Source organism: Somniosus microcephalus, chromosome 10, assembly GCF_052327205.1.
Source record: "Somniosus microcephalus isolate GS21.2 chromosome 10, FLI_Smic_1.0, whole genome shotgun sequence".
Classification (NCBI taxonomy): Eukaryota; Metazoa; Chordata; class Chondrichthyes; order Squaliformes; family Somniosidae; genus Somniosus; species Somniosus microcephalus.
Window position 1 is genome coordinate 137,174,550 of NC_140996.1, and position 24,185 is coordinate 137,198,734.

Sequence of the window (24,185 nt, forward strand, 5' to 3'; positions counted from 1 at the left end):
GGTCTATCAATGCCTCAATTTTAAAATTCTCATCCTTGTTTTCAAATCCCTCCCTGGCCTCACCCCTCCCTATCTATGTAACTTCCTCCAGCCTAACAACCCTCCGAGATCTCTGCTACTCCAATTCTGCCCTCTTGCGCATCCTCGATTTTAATCGCTCCACCATTGTCATATGTTCAGCTGCCAAGGCCCTAAGCTCTGGAATTCCCTCCCTAAACCTCTTCGTCTCTCTACCTCTCTCACCTCCTTTAAGATGCTTCTTAAAACCTACCTCTTTGGCCAAGCTTTTGGTCACCTGTCCCGATATCTCCTTATGTGGCTCGGTGTCAAATTTTGTTTGATAACACTCCTGTGAAGCACCTTGGGACGTTTTACTATATTAAAGGTGCTGTATAAATGCAAGTAATTGTTGTTAATGCCTTGGGGATCTGAGGCAATAGGAACAGAGGTCATGGGGTCCAAACCATTGCTGGGCCCGGAGCAATAATTGATGGTTTTGATGCTGGCAAGGGTACTGAGAATAACAAGACCATTGTATCTGAATCAGCAGTGTGAGTGGAAGCAGCACAACCAGAGGGTCCAAGCCAATGGTGGATGCAGAAACAACAAAACCACAGGATCTGAGCCAGCAGGACCAGGAAGAGTGGGTCCAGTCACGAGTGAGAGATTAAAGTTTAAAAATGTAAAATTTAAACTCTAAATACAAGCAGTAACACTGGAGGCAAGCTGGGAGAATTTGCAAAACAGAACTGGAATTGAGCCAATGCTCTACAAGCATTTTTTCATTCACGGAATGTGGGCTTCGCTGGTAAGACCAGCATTTATTTCCCATCCCTTGAGAAGCTGCCGCCTTGAACTGCTGCAGTCCATGTGGTGAAGGTACTACCACAGTGACTTTGTCATAGCAGTTTGGTACAACTGAGTGGCTTGTTCGGCCATTTCAGAGGGCAGTTAAGAGTCAACTACATTGCTGTGGGTCTGGAGTCACATGTAAGCCAGACCAGGTAAGGATGGCAGATTTCCTTCCCTAAAGGACATTAGTGAACCAGATGGGTTTTTACAACAATCCGGTTGTTTCCGGTAGAACTCATGTCTCTGGATCGTTAGTCCAGGCCTCTGGATTACTAGTCCAGTAATATAACCACTATGCTACTGTTCCCGTAAAGCATAGCTCATCTTTTTTGGTAATCTCAAGATTAGGAGTAGCCAATGGAAAAAAAAGACCAACTTCAAGGTGATATTACAAGGACTGGTTCAACCAAGAATTGGAACAGTACACTGGACCATTCCAGCCCACTTTAACCCAGGTTTCTAATGCAAATATATTTCTTTCTGGCAAGGAACCCAAAACAGAATGTGCTCTAATTTTTATTTCAATGCTTTTGCCCTGTGCGGAAGTGCTTTTCTTTACGATGCACATCTGTTCTGGTCAAGGGAGACATCTGTACATCCTGAAATATGATTTGGAATTCAGCTTTCTAGAAGTGTAAACTCATCTAATTCTGTTTTCTGCTTTATTGTTCTACAGCATCCGTCTTCACCTGCCTAGCAATAGCCTTAGGATTTTATCGTTTGTGGCAAAAATAGAAAATGAAAGGTGACCTTCAGCAACAAGCAGCGAGAGGTTCTGGAAATGGATCCCTGCATAATGATCTTGAAGAGAATTCCAGATAAAATATTAGGATTTCCTGGAGAAGGAATTGTCGATCCACTACATTAACTGTTCTGCTGCTGTAGTTTTGGGAAATTTATTTTATGTTGCATTAATATATTTACAAAAATTCCAAAAACTGGGTAGTGATTGGGATACATTCCTGCTCACTCCGCTCCAAGGGCCATATGAAATGAGTTTGGGTCTTAACACATTGCCGAGTGAGAGTGGGCTCACAGCACAGAACAACATCATTTCGCAGCTTAGTATTTGGTGTTGTTTTCAGGCTGGGGGACTTTCAGCCTCTCTCTGTTTTATATCTGACCCGGCTATGCTTGATGGTGACACTTGGTGAACGCTGCACCTTGAACTGAAGTGTTTATTTGGATTTTTTTTTAATCTTCAGTTTCAATCAATATTGCAAGTTAGAACAGACTGACACGCCAGTGTGTGGCAACAGTTTCCAGGTAACTATGGAAACAGCTACAATATATATGTGGAAATAAATAGCCAGTTATCTTGCTACAAAGTACTGGTTTATACAATGGATTCCTTTTACTTTTGGTGTTGAGAAATGACAGCAATTATACCATGTATTCTTTGGAGAATCAGCACAGATGAACAGTTTGGAATAAAATCAGAATCTGAACGAGTCCTTTGTTGTAGAGAAACTGTCACAGTAAGTGGAATCTACTTGATTAATTATCTCAGTAGTATTGTCACTACCACATTTTTGATTATGTCACCAAAGATTAACATTCCTCTTTTTTAAAAACAGAGTGGGCTTATTTAATACCTGCATTATATGTTCATAAAAACAACAAACCGGTAGAAGAAAAAAAGGGAAGGGGTTAAAAAAGGCAGTAACTTCAGTGTCTACCCCCATCCACATGTGTAGTGTGTTTATACTATTGTAGGTTCTTGCATATGCCATTTTTGGACTATGACAATCCGCAAGTCACCCCCTCCACCCCTCTCTCAATTCTGCTGAGTGAGTGGTCTTTGAGAGGTGCATAAGAAAGCCTGGATTGATTCATCCTCTGACCTTTCAGCCCTCTTTACCAACCCCGCCCCCCCAGCCCAAGATGGAGTCCCTAGAGCAGGCAGAAGTCCCAAACCAGAAAGCCTGCCAAAATTGTTAATTAGGCTCTCGGGAAAAGTTTAGCAGGCACAAGACCTAACACGCTGACTTTACGTTGAAGAATAAAATCTAGCCTCATCTCCATTTTAAATTATAATAAATTGACAAATTGTGAACCTTTCCCTTTCAATTTATGTATATTCTACTTATCTGCTTGACATTTTTTGGGGGTAAAACAACTCAACTTGCTTCATGATGTAATTTATTTTTACAGGGACCAATGAGCAGTAGTTATCAGGGACCAATGACAGACAATATTTTGCAGTCATTGTTTCCCATGGACCAGTCAGAGCACAGACAAGTGCCCCCTCCCCCTCCCCTGCACCATAGCTCCACACCCGCCTCCTGTTACTCTTAATGCACAGCATCTTGGGACTTTTGCTGTAAAAATAAAACCAGAACAAAGTGCGTGACAGCTCAATCTATTTCTAAAGAGATTCACAAACACATTTAAATACTGTAGCTCTAATGATTGCATAGACATCCCCTCTACCCCATTCAAGTACAGCTATCACTAGGAATTTTCATTTGAGTTTGCTGGTGTGCAGGTTGTTGCTGAAGACATGCTGCAGATATAATCTGTCATCACAAAGATTCCCTTAATGGGAATTAGTTTATTTGCATTATCCCTGTGGCTATTAGCTATGGAGCTGACACTTGTTAATGTAGTTTATTCACCACACACATTTTCTCCTTTAACACACAAGGATTTATTTTCACTTGTTAAAATATCAGTGTGTTGTACAATCTTGTTGAGGTTTCAATCACAATAAAATAATGGATCAGCACAAGAATGTACTCGGCTCCAGTTCACATACAACTCCCAAAAGGGACAGTATATTTATTCCACCGTCATGTTTTTAATTTTATACATTATTGTATTTTATTTGTCATCACAGTGATTAGGAGTAAAACTAAAACAGTTTATTTGGTCCATCTAGACCACTGGATCCAAGGTCATAAACAATGAAGACATTTTATAATGGCAATAAAAAAATAAGGGCAGAATTTAGGACTTTAAAACAGGGTCTGGATTAGGCCGTGCACCCTGATTCAATTATTCCCTGCCCTCTATCTGCACTTTACCTGAAGAGCATGTTTGATCTTCACTCCCCATGTACAATGCCACAGGAAATATAAACACAAACATGGCCTGCATTTTCCACTTGAGTAATGCTAACTCCCTGACGCAACTTTTTTTTTTATTGTACATTCTTGGGATGTGGACGTTGCTGTATCGGCCAAATTCAAAAACATTTTTTTAAATGTAATTTTACATTTACTCCAGCAGCACTCAGGCTGCAACTGATCTTCATCCCCTCTCCATGTAGACCCCCAACAAAATACATTGAAAACCCATGGCAACTGCCTTCATGACATTTTTCCATTGGATTTACTTACAATTCCCGTGATATTTATAGGTGGTGCAATGATGGGATTTTCAGTATGAAAGTTGTAGCTAATGTTAGTACTGTAATGCCTAGTTTGAATCTGCATTGCAGTTCCACTGCTTGGCCACCAGGTGGCTCTGCATCAATGCATTTACAGTATCAGCCAGGTTTTTCTTTCTTTGGACTAAGTATAAATATTAATGTAATTTGTGAGTGGATTTTATTTCAGGACTTTGTTAATGGTACTGGCCTGTCCAACACTGCTCATTCCAGCCTAAATCTCTAGCTCCTTGCTCTTCAACTGAACAACAGAATGGCAACCAAACCCCCAGCCATCAGTCAAAAAACCGTTCTCCACATTTCCACTTTAGGAAGGATGTCAAGGCCTTAGAGAGGGTGCAGCGCTTCATTAGAATGGTACCAGGGATGAAGGACTTCAGTTATGTGGAGAGACCAGAGAAGATGGGATTGTTCTCTTTAGAACTGAGAAGGTTTAGGGGAGATTTGATAGAGTAGATAGGGAGAAACTGTTTCCATTGGCAGAAGGGTTGATAACCAGATGACACCGATTTAAAATAATTGCCAAAAGAACTTCAACCTCTCCCTTTCCTCTCCATCTCTGCCCCCCTTTTCTCTTTCCCTCTTTCCACTCCCCCCTTCTTGGCACAGAACCTCCACTCAGGGCCAGCAATATAGAATGGAGCAAGACAAAACCGGCAACCTTTACACCTTCTGATCACTAGCCTAAACCTGGCATGTTTTGTTTCAAAGACACATTTATAATAGCATTGCTGAAGCATTCAAAGCACATGACATGTTAAAAAAAATTAAATGGTCACATTTCCTTGTAAGTACAAATTTAAGTGCTTTTCTTCATAATTGGAAGTATTAATACATTTCTGCAAATGCCAATACCAAATCATAACTATTCTGTGAAGAAATTCTGCATCTAAATTAAGCACAGCAATGAATATTCAGCACCACAGTTCACATTAGATTGTAGTGCAGGCCATAGTTGGTTCACATGACAAATGCGAGTGACCTGATGTAGAAGTCAATCATATTTCAAACTCTCAAACATAAACTGTCCAATAACCCAGTGTAAAATTCCTGTTTTAGAAATAGATCAGTTACTAAATAAATAGATATAAAAGGAATTTTAAAGTAAAATCAGGAAAATAACAGTTATCAACACCAATAAAATTTGTTCCAAAATTCACATCTATATGTAAAATAGAACAGTGACTTTTTTTTTTAAAAGAGACTGTAAAATAAGGGTGCAATTTATGTGCAGATGGGACTATAATCTGGAATTGATGGTAAATTTGAACAAGGCTGTGGAAAAAGGATTCTGGGGTGTCAGAGAGGTCTGGGGTTGGCGCTGTTCCTGTTGGGGATACGTCGCACAAACACGCCTCCAGCACTGACCATCTGTTTCTTCTTTACTTTTTTTTTCTCTTTAACTGGCTCTTCAATGCTCTCTTCCTGTGAAGGCAAAAGGAATAAAAAGGTATGAACTGAACTAATACACAAAAAATGCAGGGCTGCTCTGCTCTGGTAAATGCCATCTGTTTGCAAGTACATTGCACAATTGGCGCTATACAATAGAAAATCTGGTAAATGATGTGCTAGCACCAGGAATGACCATCAAAGCTGCAAGGCTGTCATAAAAATCTAATTGGTTCATTAATACCCTTCAGGTAAGGGACCCTGCCACATCTACCTGGGTTGAAGTCCCACCAAACCTGGTTGACTCTTAATACCCTCTAACATGGCCTAGCAAGTAATTCAATCACTACAGAACTCAGGCAATCCCAACCTAGTCAACTCTGCAATGTCTTCCTCATTAACATTTAGGGACTGCTGCCCAAGTTGGGAGAACTGTTCCACAGATTACTTGAGCAACTGCCTGACAGTCGTACTCACAGTGTAACATCTATCAACTAACATCCCAGACACCTCCATCAGCATCCCTGGTATGTCCTGCCCAATGAGCAAGGTAGATTTATCAGAGGTAGAGAAAAGGGATATACAATTGGGTGCACTTGGCCCTGGGAGTCCTCAATATTGACTCTAAACCTCAGTCTCAAAGCTTCAGGTCAAACAAGGCTAATTACCACCTACAATCCCCCCAACTGATGAATCAATATTCCTCCATGTTGAACACCATTTGGAGGAAGCACTGAAGGAAGCAAGGGCATAGAAAGTACCCTGGGTGGATGACTTCAATGTCCAATACCAAGACTGGCTAAACAGTACCACCACTGGCCGAGCTGGCTGACTCCTGAAGGACATAGGTACAAAACCTGGCCTCTGTCACATGGTGAGTGAACCAACACAAGTGAGTAACCTACTTGACCTCATCCTTGCCAACTACCTATAATTAGTGTAGAGGGACTTGTCAGAAGCCATACTTCACTATCCCAGTGAAGCTACATCACAGGAAAAACATTAAAAGCAGCAGGCTATAGATAACTAAGCGGTCCACAACCAAAAATCAGAACAAAGCTCTATAGCCCGACAACAATAAATCGAGAATGGTGATAGACAATTGGACAACTAACAGAAGGAGAAGGAGGCTCCATGAACATTCCCATCATCAACTATGATGGAGCTCAGCATGTGAGTGCAAGAGACAAGGATAAAGTGTTTGCAAAGGTCTTCAAAAAGAAGTGCAAGTGGATGATGCCACTCAGCCCCCTCCCGAGGTCCCACCATCATAATACCAGTGTGCAGCCAATTTGGTTCGCTCCACGTGACATTAAGAAGTGGCTGAGTGCACAGGACACAGTGATGGTTATGTACCCTGACATCATCTCGGCTTCCTTGTCGAAGACCTGCGCATCAGAACTAACCACCTGCCTAGCCATGCTATTGAAGTTTATGGAGCGTGGGAGGCCGGCCAGAAGAGCAATGGAATAGTTGAGTCTAGACGTAACAATGGCATAGATGAAGGTTTCAGCAGCAGATGAGCTGAGGCAAGAACTAACCGCCCCACCTTGCCACGCTGTTCAAGTGCAGCTGTGATACTAGACCTACTTGACCAGGTAAGTCCCATCTACATGAAAAAACATGAGAAATCCAACCTGGCCAATCAGCAGTAAAAGTCACTGATAATGCCATCAAATGATACCTACTCACCAATAACCTACTCTCCAACATGTTAGTTTGGGTTCTACCAGAACTACCCGGCTCCAGATCTCATCACAGCCTTGGTTCAGACATGGATGCAAGAACTGAATTCCGGAGGAGAGGCGAGAGTAGCTGCCCTTTCAAAATATTCATTGGGTTCACTACTAAAAAAAAGTTACATGTACCTACTTTGTCAAAATTATCCTAAAATACAAGTATCCTCAAACCAGATGAACTAGTATAACCCACTCACCACAGAGCCACCAGACCTCTTCAGCTTTTCCAGACACTGATTCAAGTGGCCTATCTCTGCTCGACAATCATCCAGCTGACACTCCAGCTTCTCCCGGCGTAGGCGCTCATATTCCAGTTGAGCCTGCAACTCCTGCACAATTCTGCAAAGGCAAATGACATTCTACATTATCACTTTCCTTACACGAGAAATACTTTCAAAGTAACAACAGAAAATGCTGGAAAAACTCAGCAGGTCAGGCAACATCCGTGGAGAGAAATTTGAGTTGACGTTTCGGGTCGAACCCTTCTTCAAAACTGAAACGAAAAGAAACTGGATCGAAGGCAGGGCTGCGATCGGACAAAAGAATAAAAGAAACAAAAGAAGTCAAAGAGATTAGAAGCTAGACGAGATGGTAATAGGCTGAGATTAGGTGTAAAGTGTACTGGCAGGGCAAAAGATAGCTGCCAGGTGTGAGAGAGAAACAAAAGGAAAGGGGGGGGGTGGGGAAAGGAGTGGAAAAATTACAAGAAAAAATGAAATAGGGGCCGAGCTTATGATCTGAAATTGTTGAACTCGATATTGAGTCCGGAAGCCTGCAGAGTGCCTAATCGGAAGATGAGGTGCTGTTCCTCGAGTTTACGTTGAGCTTCCGTGGAACAATACAAGAGGCCAAGGACGGTGAGGTCCGAGTGGGAATGGAGCGGTGAATTAAAATGACAGGCGACCGGAAGCTCGGGGTCACCCTTACGGACTGAACGGAGATGTTCCGCAAAGCGGTCACCCAATCTGCGTGCAGCCTTCCGGACTCAATATCGAGTTCAACAATTTCAGATCATAAGCTCAGCCCCTATTTCATTTTTTCTTGTAATTTTTCCACTCCTTTTCCCCACCCCCCCCTTTCCTTTTGTTTCTCTCTCACACCTGGCAGCTATCTTTTGCCCTGCCAGTACACTTTACACCTAATCTCAGCCTATTACCATCTCGTCTAGCTTCTAATCTCTTTGACTTCTTTTGTTTCTTTTATTCTTTTGTCCGATCGCAGCCCTGCCTTCGATCCAGTTTCTTTTCGTTTCAGTTTTGAAGAAGGGTTCGACCCGAAACGTCAACTCAAATTTCTCTCCACGGATGTTGCCTGACCTGCTGAGTTTTTCCAGCATTTTCTGTTGTTATTTCGGATTTCCAACATCTGCAGTATTTTGCTATCGTACTTTCAAAGTGTTGCTCCCCACCCAAGAAAAACACTTTCTAAACACTGTGTGAGCCTTGGCAATGAGTGCCAGCAAGCATGCACAACTAGGGAGAAAATAATAGCTGATTGCAGTCAATTCCTCGCCCAACCTCCACCCGTGTGGACTTTGAGTAAAGGTTGCTGTGCCATGATCAGGGGTGGAAGCCCTGGCTGAGTTTCTTTTCCTTAGCCGAGGGATGCTGCTGCTAATTGCAACACCCTAACTGCTACCCTGGCTGAGATTATCTAACTCAGCACAGACTGTCTCTGTGCCTTACAGAGAAGGAAGGCCCCAGGCAATGGGGAGCATAAATGGCTCTTTTATATCTGAGACCCACCATGGCAGGTCATAGGTCAGTCTACCTGCTCACCTTGCAAAAACATAACAAACCTTGGTTATAAACAGGTTTAGATGGCAAGTATTTCCCTCCAGCACCATGAGCAGCATTCATCCAATCTGGACTTCAAGCTAGTAACTGATTTCAATTACAGAAGTCTCTACTTCAGGTGGTGAAATGACTAATGCAGTTCTATCTGATAGCGATGTAATGTCAATATTTTCTTGTTTCTTTACCCAGCGGTGGTTTGCAGCACTGCCAGGTGACATTCAGTAGGTGCAGTGTAGGGTAAAGCTCTCCACACTTTTAGGAGAGAAGGATCTGTCAGCTAACTAAAAAATACAACTGAGCTGGAGAACTAAGTACACGACAAACTGCACAAGCGAGGTCCAGTCACAGAATCACAGAAACCCCACAGTGCAGATAGAGGCCATTTCGGCCCATCGAGCCTGCACCGACACATATCCCACCCGATCCCCGTAACCCCTACACCAACACATATCCCACCCTATCCCCGTAACCCCACGTATTTAATCCCCCTAAACCACAGCAGCTCTGTGCTGTCGTACATTGTGCCCTTATGCCACCCAACTCTGTCAGTTTGAGTTAGTACAATGAAGAGAGGCAGCATTTTAAATGAAAGCTAATCTGCTCAATTACAATTGGCCATTTTGGCACCAGGAAAGGTACCATGGCCTAGAAATTCAGTATAGCCACTTTTGGGGCGCTTAAGTCGGGCGGCCTCTAAAGTTTGCGCCCGGCACAAAGTCGCGCCCCCTTCGCCGATATTCAGTCGCATCGCCCCAAGAGGTTGCTGCTGCGCTAAAACAGGCGATGCACGACTATCTTTAGGCACTAAGCCGGCGGTGCTGAGCGATACCCCCGAGGCCGGGCGCAGCGCCGGTGCGGCGAGTTCTTGATTAACGGCAGACACTCTGGCGCCGGTCAGCTCTTAAAGGGGGAGGGTGGATTTGTTTGCCTGCCACGCCCTGCACACTGCAGCCCTCAACCTAGGCCTGACCACTTCAGCTTCACCTGCACAACGCCCAGGGCTATGGAGAAGGCCAGGGAGAGAGCGCAGCGCTTCAGCGACGGTGACCTGAGGCTGCTGGTTGGCGGAGTGGAGCGCAGGCGCCATGTTCTGTTCCCAGAAGGTGGCAAGAGGCCGCTGCCCAGCGCCTACCGTAAAGCCTGGAGGGAGGTCTCCAACAGGGTGTCTTCCAACAGCGTGGTTGCCAGGACTCCTGTGCAATGCCGGGAGAAGTTCAACAACCTCACTCGGGTTGTCAGGGTGAGTACCCTTTCCAGTGTCCTCCTCATCCTTGCATGTGCACCTCACTTTATGGGCAAAGGGACCTGAAAGCCCTAATGGCCAGCCCTCATCCAGCAGCTATGGGACTGGCATGAAAATCACTTGCACATTCAGCACTTTACACACTGTACAAGCTATTCGACCATGGGAGGCATTGCAGACAAGATCAGGGCTACACACTGTACAAGCTATTCGACCATGGGAGGCAGTGCAGACAAGATCAGAGCTTCACACTGTACTTAGAGGCCGTCCTTTCTCTTGCAGGCCAAGGTGGCGCACAACCGGCGCAACCGAACTGAGACCGGGGGAGGCCATCCTGACCTCAAAGAGCTCTCCGACCTCGACCAGCGTGTGGAGCGCATTATGGCAGGCTGGCTGATTGGCCCCGTCGCCAGTGGAGATGCCGACCCTGTTCTGGGCACCAATGGTAAGGGCATCACCTTTTGGACCTCTCTCGTTCCACTTGCGCATGAGATCAGCATCCTTTGCCACTGTCCGACCAATGCGGTGAATGGCAGCACTCATGCCTCCCTCGCTGCCGCCCTGTCCTCACTCTAAAGCTACTCTTGTGCCTTCCTGCTTTCAGATGGTGAATCGCCAGGTGAGGAGGCGGGCCCTCAAGCTGCCACTGTCAGCGCTTCGGAATACGAGGAGGAGGAAGAGGAAGCCGGCCCATCGGTGCCACCCTCAGCCGCGCCAGCCCATGGCGATGTAGGGGACACGTCTTCCCTGGAGGGGAGCCGGGGGGAAGGGTCGGAGGAGAGTGAAGCTCCGGGGCCCAGCGGCCTGCAGCAACGCGGGAGGGGTGGGGAAGCTCGGCGGACTTCTCCCCAGAGGGTGAGTGCGGCCTCCAGTCCTGCGACGGTGAGCACAGAGGAGGTGCGCCTCCTAGAGGAAATGGCCGTCCAGGCTGAGCGCAGGCACACTGAGCTCATGGCTGCAGTGGCAAGGATGCCTGACTCCATAGAGTCTCTGTCAAGGAGTGTGCAGCAATTCGGAGCAGCACAGGCCAGGAGTCTGCAACAATTCAGTGCAGCACAGGCCAGGAGTCTGCAACAATTCAGTGCAGCACAGGCCAGGAGTCTGGAGTGCAGCACAGGCCAGGAGTCTGCAGGACTTCGCGGCAGCACAGTCGGCTTCTAGCCAAGTGCTCAGTCGTGCCGTCCATTCACTGGCTGGTGTCATGCGGACACAGACCAGGGCCACACGGGCACTAACTGCTGCCACCCTCGCTGGATCAGCCAGGCATCGCCAGGGCACTCGCCGCGCAGCAGCAGCCCATCAGTCTGTTCTTCAGCTGTTTGCTGCGCATGCTGCAGTGCTGGCCCGTGCGAGTGCCAATGTCTCAGGCGACCAGCGAGCACCTGCGATCTGCCAGGTTGCCACCATTCCTGCAGCCGACACTGCCACTCCGCCATTGCAGCTGCCACGAGCCGCTGGACAGACTGCTGCCGCCCAGCCAGAGTTGGAGCAGTCAGCAGCCAGCCACTCCAAGGCCAGAGCTGGTGCAGGCCGACCCCCAAGGGCATCTGCCGTCTCGCCATCTGCCCCTCAGCAGCCTTCCCCCAGCCTTCCTGCAGCCACTGGGCTCCCATTGAGGAGGAGCTGCAGGGCGGGCAGGTGCCAGGCAAGGATGTGCAAGGCATCGCCCTCGCAGGGCAAAAAGTAGAGGTATGCACAAATGCCTGGTGCTTGTTGTAAGGCCGAGACTGGTGCAGTTGTGTTTGTGTAAGGCCGAGACTGGTGTCTTTCTTTCTTTTTGTAAGGCCGAGACTGGTGTCTTTCTTTCTTTTTGTAAGGCCAAGACTGGTAGTTTTGTGTTTTTGGAGGGGGCTTCTCCACATGAGGATGTAATGTGGGAAGGGCAGAGGTTTGCAATAAATTATTGTTGTTAAATTGCAGTGTGCATGGTTTTTTTGTTAAGTCCTGGTTGCCCTGCTCGGCTGAGGGCTTGTGGAGCGGCTACATTCATCTGCTGACATTGGCACAAGCCATTCCCTGAGAGGGGGCCTAGAACCGACGTTCAATAAGCCGGCGACGGGCGGCCCTTGCACTTTGTGCCTCCCTCCTGTGCTGGTCCTCCTCCTCCTCCTGAGGTGGTCCTCCAATCTCTGGTGGCAGTGCCTGAGTCCTGCGGATAGCCAGGTTGTGCAGCATGCAGCAAACGACCACGAAATGGGAGACTCGCTCCGGCGAATACTGTAGGGCTCCACCGGAACGATCCAGACAGCGGAACCGCTGCTTCAGGACGCCGATTGTTTGTTCGATGATGTTCCTGGTCGCTTGATGGCTCTCGTTGTATCCCTCTTCAGCAGGGGTGCTGGGCGCACAGAGCGGGGTCATCAGCCAGGTACACAAAGGATAGCCTTTGTCCCCGATAAGCCATCCTCATGGGTGAGGCTGTGCCTGGAACATTTCTGCCACAGAAGTCTGTCGCAGGATGAAGGCATCGTGGCTGCTGCCTGGAAAGCGGGCATCGACAGCTAGGATGAGCTGCCTGTGGTCACACACCAGCTGGGCGTTCAGCGAATGGTAGCCCTTCCGGTTGCGGTAATCCTCGGCATTCTCCAGAGGTGCCCGCAAAGCCATATGCGTGCAGTCAATGGCGCCCTGCACCATGGGGAAGCCCGCGAATGCTGCAAAGCCCATTGCACGCTGTTGCTGCTTGGCAAGGGCCATGGAGAAGGAGATGAACTGACGTCTCCTTTTGAAAAGGGCATTGGTCACCTGGCGGATGCAGCAATGCACGGCGAACTGGGAGATGTTGGCAATGTCCCCAGTAGCGGATTGGAAGGAGCCGGTGGCATAGAAGTTGAGAGCCACCGTCACCTTCACTTCCACCGACAGAGACGTCCTGCTCCTCAGCTGTGGCTGCAGATCACCGCCAAGCAGGTGGCAGATCTCTGTGACCACCTCCCTTCTGAATCGCAGCCTCCGAACACACTGCTCCTCAGACATCTGGAGGTAGGAGAACTGCTGGCGGTATACCCTGGGTGGGTAAGGCCTCCTTTCCCGACGCCTGTTGACCCCTCTCCGTCTAGCCAGGGCTGCCACTCTCTCACGGCGTCTGTGAGCCCTTTGGATGTAATTGAGAAAGCCAGCGTTGACACCCATTGCAGCCCCCATAATATGCTGGCAAACAATGAGATGTCAATGAAGGCAAAGACTAGTGGAAAGCTGTGGCCTGAAGCCAGAAGTACCTGTCCGAGTGTTGGGCCAAAGCAGAAAGCTATCTACCTTGGTCTCTCTCCAAAGATCCGTTTCTCAAGAAGGAGTGCTGCGAAATGGCAGCCTTTTATAGTGCAGGAGGAGTGCCCTTTAATTTGCGCCCCCCGCATCGGCTGAGCACCGTTCCACTCTAACAGTCGCTAGGGGCGCCAGGCGCACAATGGAGCGTCGCCACTGAAGTTCCGGTTGGGGGCGCACAAAGGGCGTTGCACGAGGAAATGACGTCATGATCTGAGCGCGCGCAAAGACTTTGCGCCGCCGCTAAATCTCTAGTGAAGTTGGGGCGAGGCGCAGATCGCGCTGCGCCCGGGCGCTAGCCGCCTAGCGCCCGACATCTACCCCTCCTAAGGCGCTAACGGCTGGCGCAACCAACTGAATTTCTAGGCCCATATGTTTTGTTCCCAAACTGCCATACTAAACAACAGCTTACTACTCTTAACGGGAGAATAATTAAGTCAATTTTTGCTTAGCATATTTTCAGACTACATGCTGGTGGTGGGAAACCTCACCTGCAATTTTCCATCTATTTATTTCAATGGACAGAAACTCAAGGGCAGCACAGCCACGAGTTTCTGATATGTGGTGAGCGAGATTCTCCGCTGACAGTGCGCACTCTGAAAATTACTTCCATAATAATAAAACGTTGTGCATGATAACTACCTTTCAGCTTCGTTCGCTTCCTTCCGCCGGAGCTGGTCTTCCTCCAGCATACCTCCAAGTTGTCTGTAGTTGCTTTTTGCAATTTCTAATAACCGTTCAAATTTTTCAATCTTTTTGTAGGCCCTGACTGCATTGATGAACATGAGATGTTGATTATCAGAAAAATATAGATTTACAGAGTGTTTTCCCATATGAAGATACAGTAGGATAATAATGGAATTGGGTTTTAAGATAAACACCAATAAGTATTCAAGAAAGATAAGGAAGTATATATTTGATATGCAGTATATGGAAATATCACTCCAGAAAAAGAATGCTACTATAAAGGATTAATTAGTGCCACTGTTAGCTGAGTGATATTTTGTTTACTCTGTTTTGGGGGATTTTTCCTTCAAAGCAAAAGGAACATGCATCATGCAGCTGATAGGGAAGCATATCTGTGAGGAGGGACAAACAATGGCTGCTGGTCAATTTAACACTGTAAGCACTCCAGATACCCATCATCTGGGTGTGTGCTCTGTGGCGAGTTGAAGGGGTGGTGGGGGGGGGTGGGTAGATAAGAACATCAGAGCCCATTACAGAATTTGAAGCGGGAGCAGGGGTGAGAGAAAAGGGGAGAGGGGAACATAGCTCCTGCAAAAGAAATTGAGTGGGTTGTACATATATTACAAAGACTACAAATTGATTACTTATACGCTTTGCATTTATCTCCCTGTGCAGCATTTAAGTGTAAACTCAGCCACTGTTACTTTCTTCAGCCCACTTTAGAATACAGCCCACTTTAGATTACAATGAGTTAAGTAGACAAGTCCTGAACAGAAGGGTATATCAATCCGTGCCCATCTTTCCTGCAATTCCATGTTTGAATCCCTCCAATCCGGTTTCCGCCCCTGCCACAGTACCGAAACGGCTCTCATCAAAGTCACAAATGACATCCTTTGTGACTGTGACAAAGGTAAACTATCCCTCCTTGTCCTTCTTGACTTGTCTACAGCCTTTGACACAGTTGACCACTCCATCCTCCTCCAACGCGTCTCCACCATCGTCCAGCTGGGTGGGACTGCACTCGCCTGGTTCCATTCTTATCTATCTAATCATAGCCAGAGAATCACTTACAATGGTTTCTCATCCCGCTCCCACATCGTTACCCGTGATGTCCCCCAAGGATCTATCCTTGGCCCCCTCCTATTTCTCATCTACACGCTGCCCCTTGGTGACATCATCCAAAAACACGTCAGTTTCCACAAGTACGCTGACGACACCCAGCTCAACTTCACCACCACATCTCTTGACCCCTCCACGGTCTCTAAATTGTCAGACTGCTTGTCCGACATCCAGTACTGGATGAGCAAAAATTTTCTCCAATTAAATATTGGGAAGACCAAAGCCATTGTTTTCAGTCCCTGCCACAGTTTCCTAGCCATTGACTCCCTCTCCCTAACATCTGTCTGAGGTTGAACCACATTGTTCGCAACCTTGGTGTCATATCTGACCCTGAAATGAGCTTCCGACCACATATCCACGGCATAACAAAGACCGCCTATTTCCACCTCCGTAACATCGCCCGTCTCCACCTTGGCCTCTGCTCATCCACTGTTGAAACCCTCATCCATGTCTTTGTTACCTCTAGACTTGACTATTCCAATGCACTCCTGGCTGGCCTTCCACGTTCTACCCTACGTAAACTTGAGGTCATCCAAAACTTGGCTTCCCATGTCCTAGCTCGCACCAAGTCCCATTCACTCATCTCCCCTGTGCTCGCTGACCTACACTGGCTCCCAGTTAAGCAACACTTCGATTTCAAAATTCTCATCCTTGTTTTCAAATCCCTCCATGGCCTTGCCCCTCCCTATCTCTGTAATCTCCTCCAGCCCCACAACCCCCACCCCAAGATATCTGCACTCTTCTAATTCTGCCCTTTTGAGCAGCCCTGATTATAATCGCTCAACTATCGGTGGCCGTGCCTTCTGTAGCCTAGGCTCTAGAATTCCCTCCCTAAACCTCTCCGCCTCTCTACCTCTCTTTCCTCCTTTAAAACGCTCCTTAAAACCTACCTCTTTGACCAAGCTTTTGGTCACCTGCCCTAATTTCTCCTTATGTGGCTCAGTGTCAAATTTTTTATCTTACAATACTCCTGTGAAGCGCCTTGGGACGTTTTACTACATTAAAGGTGCTATATAAATACAAGTTGTTGTTAGTATTCCAATGCGCTCTGCAGGATTACATATTGTTTAATGTAAAGCACACAAAGAATGTCAACTTACTCCTCGCCTCCCTCTTTTGACCAGCACTCAGGTTAACGTCGTCCTGATTATCTGTACTCCCTTCTATACCATGTTGGTCAAAGAAGCTGGGGTTGTCTTTATTCAGCTCTTCATCAGAATCATCATCCTTGCCTCCTCCCAGGAGTCTAACAGCAGCCAGCTGGGAAAATCTGCATTGTAGCAATCCAAGGGTGAGTTTGTACTGGATCTATCCTAAAAAGATAATGGATCTATACAAACACAACAACTGTTGCTGGTTTGAGCCCAACTCTTGCAATCACTTAGGGGTTTCCTTTCACATCTGGAACAATGTTTGGATTTGAGATATTCTCTTCTGACCTCCATACCAGTTTCATGAATGTTACATGTAGCACTTGTGATAACAAAAGAACTTTACTGAGAGTGTTTTTATATGGATTTTGTATGAGGGGAATCCATAAGGACTTGAAATTGTGTCAGAAGGCTTACAGTTAGGGGATAGCGTACTTGCTTTACGTGAGAAAACATTTGATGAACAAGCAACTCCCCGAGTGCGACCTCAGGCACTTTCTGAATGGACCTTGTTATACTGAATGCATATAGGGCCCAAAAACCACATGACAGCACTTCTCAGCATAAGTACCAAGATGCAACCAATCAGCTGGACCTCTGCCAAAGTTCTCAGAGTAAAAGGAAGGATCCTTAATTATCATGTCTATGATGGATGCCCGTACATCTAGAGCAGCTGCCACTGGCAGGCTGGAGAGTCCGGCTGAAGATGGCCTTCCACAGGGGGCAGGGTGTGTGCACTGGGTCCCCCCTAGAAACCAGGTATAAGTGCCCTATTCTAATGGGGCATCCTTAAAAATAAGTACATCTGGTACTCAAATCCTTGGGGAGTCCAGGACATGATTCTGGCAAGGAATCCCCAAGTGAGCCCGACAGCCACCAGTGGGTCAGATAGTACGCCTGGTCTGACTAGACACATACCTGCGCCGACCATATGCCGGGTCCCAGTGAAGAACTCCAACTTTCAGGGTCTTGTTGCCCCCTTACCCTTATTATAATGGCCTTGTTAGGGTCAAGCAGAGACTCCACCCACAGAGTTTCCTGAAAATGTGAGCACAGGCCAGGACTTACTATGTCCAGGTCTTGAGCTAGGTTCTGACTATTTCAGCAGATCCCTGCTGAAATTATGCCGGGAGTCTTCCGGAATAACCATGGATTTTCAGAGCCATGATGTGTAATCATATCAAACCTAGGAGGTGGTGCATAGTTTCTCAATAACATACATTTTCAACTCTGATTTTTCTAGACTTTTCTCTGTAGCACCATGTCAGTCAAAGTAACTGGCATTTTGTATAAGTAAGTGATGGCTTTTATTGAGCAAGAGTTTTTCATTAACCTACAGGAACACAATGACCTCTATCTAAAGTGAGAAACAGACACAGTGATTAGAGCTCGACTTGAATACAAGTGGTTTGCGGCAATGCTTGTGTAGTTCTCATTTCCATACTATTCATTTTCTACTGTCATTTTTGTTGAAGATTATGCTTACAATGTAACCGTAACCAATGAGGTATTTTAGCAGTACAGCAGTATAACACATTTCCTTTGAAGTTTGAACTATAGTAAAATGTTCAACACACTAATAAATTATGCTCAGTTACTGGCAGTCTATGAAGTTATCACAAGAGTTTTGATTCTTCACCAATCTGCACAAACCACCCAACCATTGTAACCATAAGAAATCACCACCTTCTATTTCTCCCTTTGTGAAAAACTTAGCTGATATCAGACAAAAACATTTTTTCCCCAAAAACCTGTCTGAAATGCAAAGTATTAAAATAACTTAACAAAAATGAAGTTACTGGTAGAGACTAAGCAAAGTCTTAAAATTCTCATATTGTTGGACATGGTATAAGATATGGTCTCACAAGGTGAAAACCTGGCTCATCATTGCAAATGAGGTTAGATGACCATACATTCCTAATAGCACTACAGTTTCTACAACCAATGCTGACTACCTCTTAGCCACGTCCTTTGGTGTCTCTCCAGCATCATTCCTGATGTGATGGTCTCCTCCCATTTCTATCAGCCATTGCAGGCAGCCAAGGTGTCCTTGTCCAGCAGCTAAGAATTGTACATACAAATGTCAGTCACATATAATTCAAAAATCTTGCCATTAAGAATAACCAAATACTTCATTTGTGTCCAAGATTCTTTTATTGGCCATGTTCTTTTTGTTATAGCATCTAATTTGTATTTATTACATTACTGGTATTCAAACCAACATTAATGCAACCCAGGGTTTACAGCCTGCAGAAGTGCACTCTTCAGGGTGAAGTTTTGGTAGAAATCGGGCGGAACGGGAGTTAAAATGCTACCAGTACATTACTGCTCGTTTGCTGCCCGGCAACTATTTTAACACCGCTGTTTTCTTGGACAGCTGAGAAGCCTCACAATATATGCAATTCAGGGTCCCATCATTTAAATAGGAACGATCCCGATGAAACATTAGCTGCTTACTGAACTGGGCACAATCCAGCAGAGGCCCTATAAGGTGTGTAAAACATATCTCTGTAGGGCCCGGAGGTCCAGGAGTACTTCTCTGGGCCCCACAAAGAAAGTCTGGGCCACTGCTGCCTGAGCAGCCCCTCCCTGCCCCCACCCCCCGACTCCTCAACCTCCCCAAAGCCTCCTGTACCACCCTCCCCCCGTTGGCTAATATGACTGCCTGGCAGGCTCCAGCCACCCAATGTTAGTAGTCCCAAAGCTGGTGAGCTGCCTCTGGACACCCGTTTGAGTGTAAAGCTGGTCGGCAGGATGAGGCTTGGCCTTTAGAATGGATGGACCGGGTCTACCACTGCAGCTCCCGGGCGCGTGGCCCAAGCATCCCACTGGATTCCCACCCAGGAGTTAAAATTTCCCCTTTTGTGCATTTTGTAGGAGAAGTGGTCTACAATTGTTATGGCAACAATGCTTATAGTTTACGTGATTACAGCAACAGAAAACGAGAGAGAGAAAGTTTGATTTGGACAGGTTGGGTGATTGGGCAGATGCATGGCAAATGCAGTATAATGTGGATAAATGCTAGGTTATCCACTTCGGTGGCAAAAACAGGAAGACAGATTATTATCTGAATGGCAATAGATTGGGAAAAGGGGAAGTACAACAAGACCTGGGTGTCCTTGTGCACCAGTCGCTGAAGGTAAGCATGCAGGTGCAGCAGGCGGTTAAGAAGGCAAATGGTATGTTGGCCTTCATAGCGAGAGGATGAGAGTACAGGAGCAAGGATGTCTTGCTGCAGTTGTACAGGGCCTTGGTGAGACCACACCTTGAGTATTGTGTGCAGTTTTGGTCGCCTTATCTGAGGAAGGATGTTCTTGCCATGGAGAGAGTGCAGAGAAGATTCACCAGACTGATACCTGGGATGGCAGGAATGACGTATGAGGAGAGATTGGGTCGATTGGGCTTATATTCGCTAGAGTTTAGATGAGAGGGGATCTCATTGAAACTTATAAAATTCTAACAGGACTAGACAGACTAGATGCAGGAAGGGAGTCCAGAACCAGGGGTCACAGTATAAAGATAAGGGGTAAGCCATTTAGGACAGAGATGAGGAGGAATTTCTTCACCCAGAGAGTGGTGAACCTGTGGAATTCTCTACCACAGAAGGCAGTTGAGGCCAATTCATTAAATATATTCAAGAAGGAGTTCGATATATTTCTTAAGGCTAAAGGGATCAAGGGATATGGGGAGAAGGCAGGGACAGGGTACTGAGTTTGGATGATCAGCCATGATCTCATTGAATGGCGGAGCAGGCTCGAGGGGCCGAATGGCCTACTCCTGCTCCTATCTTCTATGTTTCTATGTAACCTGGGCTCGGGCGTTTCTGGACTTCAGACATCAGAAACACGTTCCGAGTCCGGAAATGCCTGGGCCGCTCCGCGTAGCGCTGACGCGTTTCTCCGCCCCTCCCCTTCTGTTAAAGGGGAGGGACGCTGCGAGCTCTGCACAGCATCCGAGGCCCACACTAGGCCACCAGGGCAGAAACACTTAGTGGAGCTGTGCAGATTAAGGAGGATAAAACACAGCACTGAAATTTTATTGCATCACTCGCATTTTTCATAGGATTTTTCAAAAAAAGACAACAAAAGTTAATGGCTTTTTGAAGTACAGGTTGAGTGTCCAAAATCCGGAGTTCCGGATTCCGGAACATTTTATGGATTCCCGAGGACCCTGCCACAAATCGTCCCGGAGTCCGGATTCCGGATCTTGGACGCTCAACCTGTCCCTTGAAGTCAGTCTGTCTACTCACCTCTATGGGACAATCTGCAGATCACTCCCTCACCATTAAGTGCTGTGATGTGGATCTTCTGTAGTTCCCCCACTTACTGGAAGGAGACTCAATCTGATCCTTCACTTTCTTACTAGGCACACACTGTCTAAAAGCTGGTGACCTTTTTAGATCCCCTGGTTGACCATTTCCTATCCACACCAAGAGGAGTGCAGATATCTTGGAGGGTTGTAGGGCTGAAGGAGGTTACAGAGGTAGGGAGGGGCGAGGCCATGGAGGGATTTGAAAACAAGGGTGAGAATTTTTAAATCAACTCAATTGTTAGCAAACAAAATTAAAAAGAATGTAAAGTACAAAATTCCAAGTGGTCAATTTTTGTGGATGATTTTCTCCCAGCTCCCAACATCAGTATTGAGCACTCCTAGGACAGATATAGCACAGGCCAGGTCCTGATACTCTGCCTAAACCCAAACCTCAAGAAAGCACAATCTTGTGAATCAGTGGGAATTTTTCCACTTCAACCATCATCACAACCTCTCAAATTATTTTAGTGGCAATTGTGCTGAATTGTGGGCAGTTTTGAGCTGAATGGAGACTGTCTAGGTTAACTTAACAAACCAATGTTTTGGTTGGCAGAGACCTTCACCACTTCAGCATTCAAACAGAGGCTGCAGAACTAAAATGTCTGTATGCTAATCCACCACACCACCCAGTCAGCAAAATGATTTTTATTGCAAACCAATATTGTGAAAGGGATGGGGCTGACCTTTATGCATTGGGGTGGAGCCCTTGTCATCTCGTTCGTTGACGTTAATCACTCCAGATTCCACTAGCTGTCGCAGAGTCTCCAGATCGCCTTTGAATGCACTTACATGAGCTGGAAATGCAAGGTCTAAAAATAAGCAGGAAAAATCAGATCATCATTATTTGCATGCATCATTTTAAACTTTTCAAAGTAATAATAGCAGGTTCTCATTTACCCACAATTTTTTTTGGATCATTTCCCTCTACCTGTTTATGTACCTCCACACACTCCTACTTCACTCCACAACCAGACAGCAATGCTGCACTTGAACCAACTGTTAGGAGGTTTTAAAGATCAAGACCAACTTGATTCATTTTCAGATTTTCCCAACCTATGGAGAAAGATCTTTTTTGTCCTTCTTCCCTGCTTGTTTATTTCTCAACGTGACTGTCACGATTAAGTTCTTGGGCTACTGTCTCTCTCAGATTCGCTTACATCAACTAGGTGTGCTTTGTGCAGTCTTAACCACATAAGGGCAGGGCTGAAAAGCTCACTGTTCATTCAGTCTCACTTTAAACACATGTATTGCTGGCTAACTGCTGTTAACAGCAGTCACGTGGAAACCCATCTAACAGTGACAAGCATCCTGCAAAGGGTTTTAAAAAATATGATTTTAAAAAGTGTTCTGTAATGAAAAAAAACCTAGGTTATTATTCATTAATCCTTCTTTGCAATATTATACATAATCACTTAAGAAATACCACTTTTGTAAGTTGAAGAGCTTCATGTTCTGTAAATGCCACAAAGTTTCTGTGTTCGATATTAACAAACCACTTCCTTAAACAGCACCATAATCTACAGCAACTGCTAGTGAGCTAAATGTGACAGCATTGACCAGGGGAAGGGAAGAATTACTTGCCGATCATCTTGTCTGCTTACTTTCTTGATCGACTGGATGATCCCGTTCATATTCCACAGCTGCAATGTACTGCACTATGTTGTCCTTGTAGAATCTCTTTGCAAGATCCTGTGGGGTTTCCCCTTGGTCATTCCTGGCTCCCAGTACATGGGTCATGCTAACTCCTTGGCAGACAAGAAACTTAAAGCAATGCAATTGGCCCTCCATTGCTGCGAGATGAACTATCATTAAAAGAATAACAAGACACATTAAAATTACACATTACTGCCTTTTACAATAACTCAAATAAGTGACAACCAAACTGTCAATAGTATACAGTGCAATTATTTATACGTAAAAATAAAGTCTGCAGCAATCAGTACAGTTCTGCTCAACAGTATCTTAACAGTGTGGCTGCTTTTATTGCACAAAAAAATTTAAATTGGTCAGGTTCTCGCTGCTGTTCGATATCAAGTGAACCTTACAGGAAAGTGCATGTGTATGGATGTCACGCAAGAATTGAATGGTCTAGGACTTGGGTGCCCTGTATGGTTGAATGATGTGCTAACACTTAGGCCTAGGAGTTGGAGGTGTTAGCACTGGCCGTTAATGCCATGTTTTGGTTAAAATTAAAATGGCGGCCGCCTCACATCCACCCGCTGCCAGCGGGTCCCGCAGCATCCGCCAATTTCGGCTGGGCGGCAGCGCTGCCGATGGCTGTGCTCGCTGGGGATATGTAGATTATGCAGCTCGTGATGTCAGTGAGTGTGCACCGCTCACCTGACGCCCGATTTGCCATTTTCGTGTTCCCTGCTCCACTTGTTAATCACGACCAGCTGACCAAGCGTTCACAAACAGGAAGGAGCCTCCAGCAGCGCTATTTAAAGTGATCATCAACAACAACTTGCAGCGGACATGCTTTTTCAGTTTGTCTGGCGGTCTGTAACTTTCTGCAACTCTTGGCAAATGGAATTCAATCGGGAGAAGTGTGAGGTAATGGATTTGGGGAGGGCTAACAAGGCAAGGGAATACACTATAAATGGTCGGACACTGAGAAGTGCAGAAGGTCAGAGGGACCTTGGAGTGCATGTCCACAGATCCCTGAAGGTAGCAGGACAGGTAGATAAGGTGGTTAAGAAGGCATACGGAATGCTTGCCTTTATTAGCCATGGCATAGAAAAAAAGAGCAGGGAGGTTATGCTTGAACTGTATAAAACACTAGTTAGGCCGCAGCTAGAATACTGCGTGCAGTTCTGGTCACCACATTACGGGAAGGATGTGATTGCACCAGAGAGGGTACAGAGGGGATTTACAAGGATGTTGCCTGGACTGGTGAATTTTAGCTATGAGGAAAGATTGAATAGGCTGGGGTTGTTTTCTTTGGAACAGAGGAGGCTGAGGGGAGACTTAATTGAGGTGTATAAAATTATGAGGGGCCTAGATAGAGTGGATAGGAAGGACCTATTTCCCTTAGCAGAAGGGTCAATAACCAGGGGGCATTGATTTAAAGTAATTGGTCGGAGGTTTAGAGGGGATTTGAGGAGAAATGTTTTCACCCAGAGGGTGGTGGGGGTCTGGAACTCACTGCCTGAAAGGGTGGTAGAGGCAGAAACCCTCATCACATTTAAAAAGTACTTGGATATGCACTTGGAATGCTCTAACCTGCAAGGCTACGGACCAAGT

General features: G+C 46.2%; 2 protein-coding genes across 5 annotated transcripts in view; one reads left to right on the forward strand and one right to left on the reverse strand.

Moving 5' to 3' along the window:
- Window positions 1-3,580, forward strand: part of ccdc90b (coiled-coil domain containing 90B) — a 50,900-nt gene extending 47,320 nt beyond the window's left edge. For both annotated transcript variants that reach the window (XM_085998888.1, XM_085998886.1), the window contains one exon: window positions 1,529-3,580. In XM_085998888.1, coding sequence (XP_085855014.1) covers window positions 1,529-1,549 — 21 coding nt within the window. In that variant the 3' untranslated portion in view covers window positions 1,550-3,580. The remainder of the gene's footprint in view (window positions 1-1,528) is intronic.
- An 11-nt stretch (window positions 3,581-3,591) lies between these two features.
- Window positions 3,592-24,185, reverse strand: part of LOC147111716 (ankyrin repeat domain-containing protein 42-like) — a 49,093-nt gene continuing 28,499 nt past the window's right edge. For all 3 annotated transcript variants that reach the window (XM_085998884.1, XM_085998882.1, XM_085998883.1), the window contains 7 exons: window positions 22,544-22,744; window positions 21,626-21,751; window positions 18,587-18,692; window positions 16,581-16,750; window positions 14,317-14,443; window positions 7,569-7,710; window positions 3,592-5,668 (listed from right to left, as the gene is read on the reverse strand). In XM_085998884.1, coding sequence (XP_085855010.1) covers window positions 5,543-5,668; window positions 7,569-7,710; window positions 14,317-14,443; window positions 16,581-16,750; window positions 18,587-18,692; window positions 21,626-21,751; window positions 22,544-22,744 — 998 coding nt within the window. In that variant the 3' untranslated portion in view covers window positions 3,592-5,542. The remainder of the gene's footprint in view (window positions 5,669-7,568; window positions 7,711-14,316; window positions 14,444-16,580; window positions 16,751-18,586; window positions 18,693-21,625; window positions 21,752-22,543; window positions 22,745-24,185) is intronic.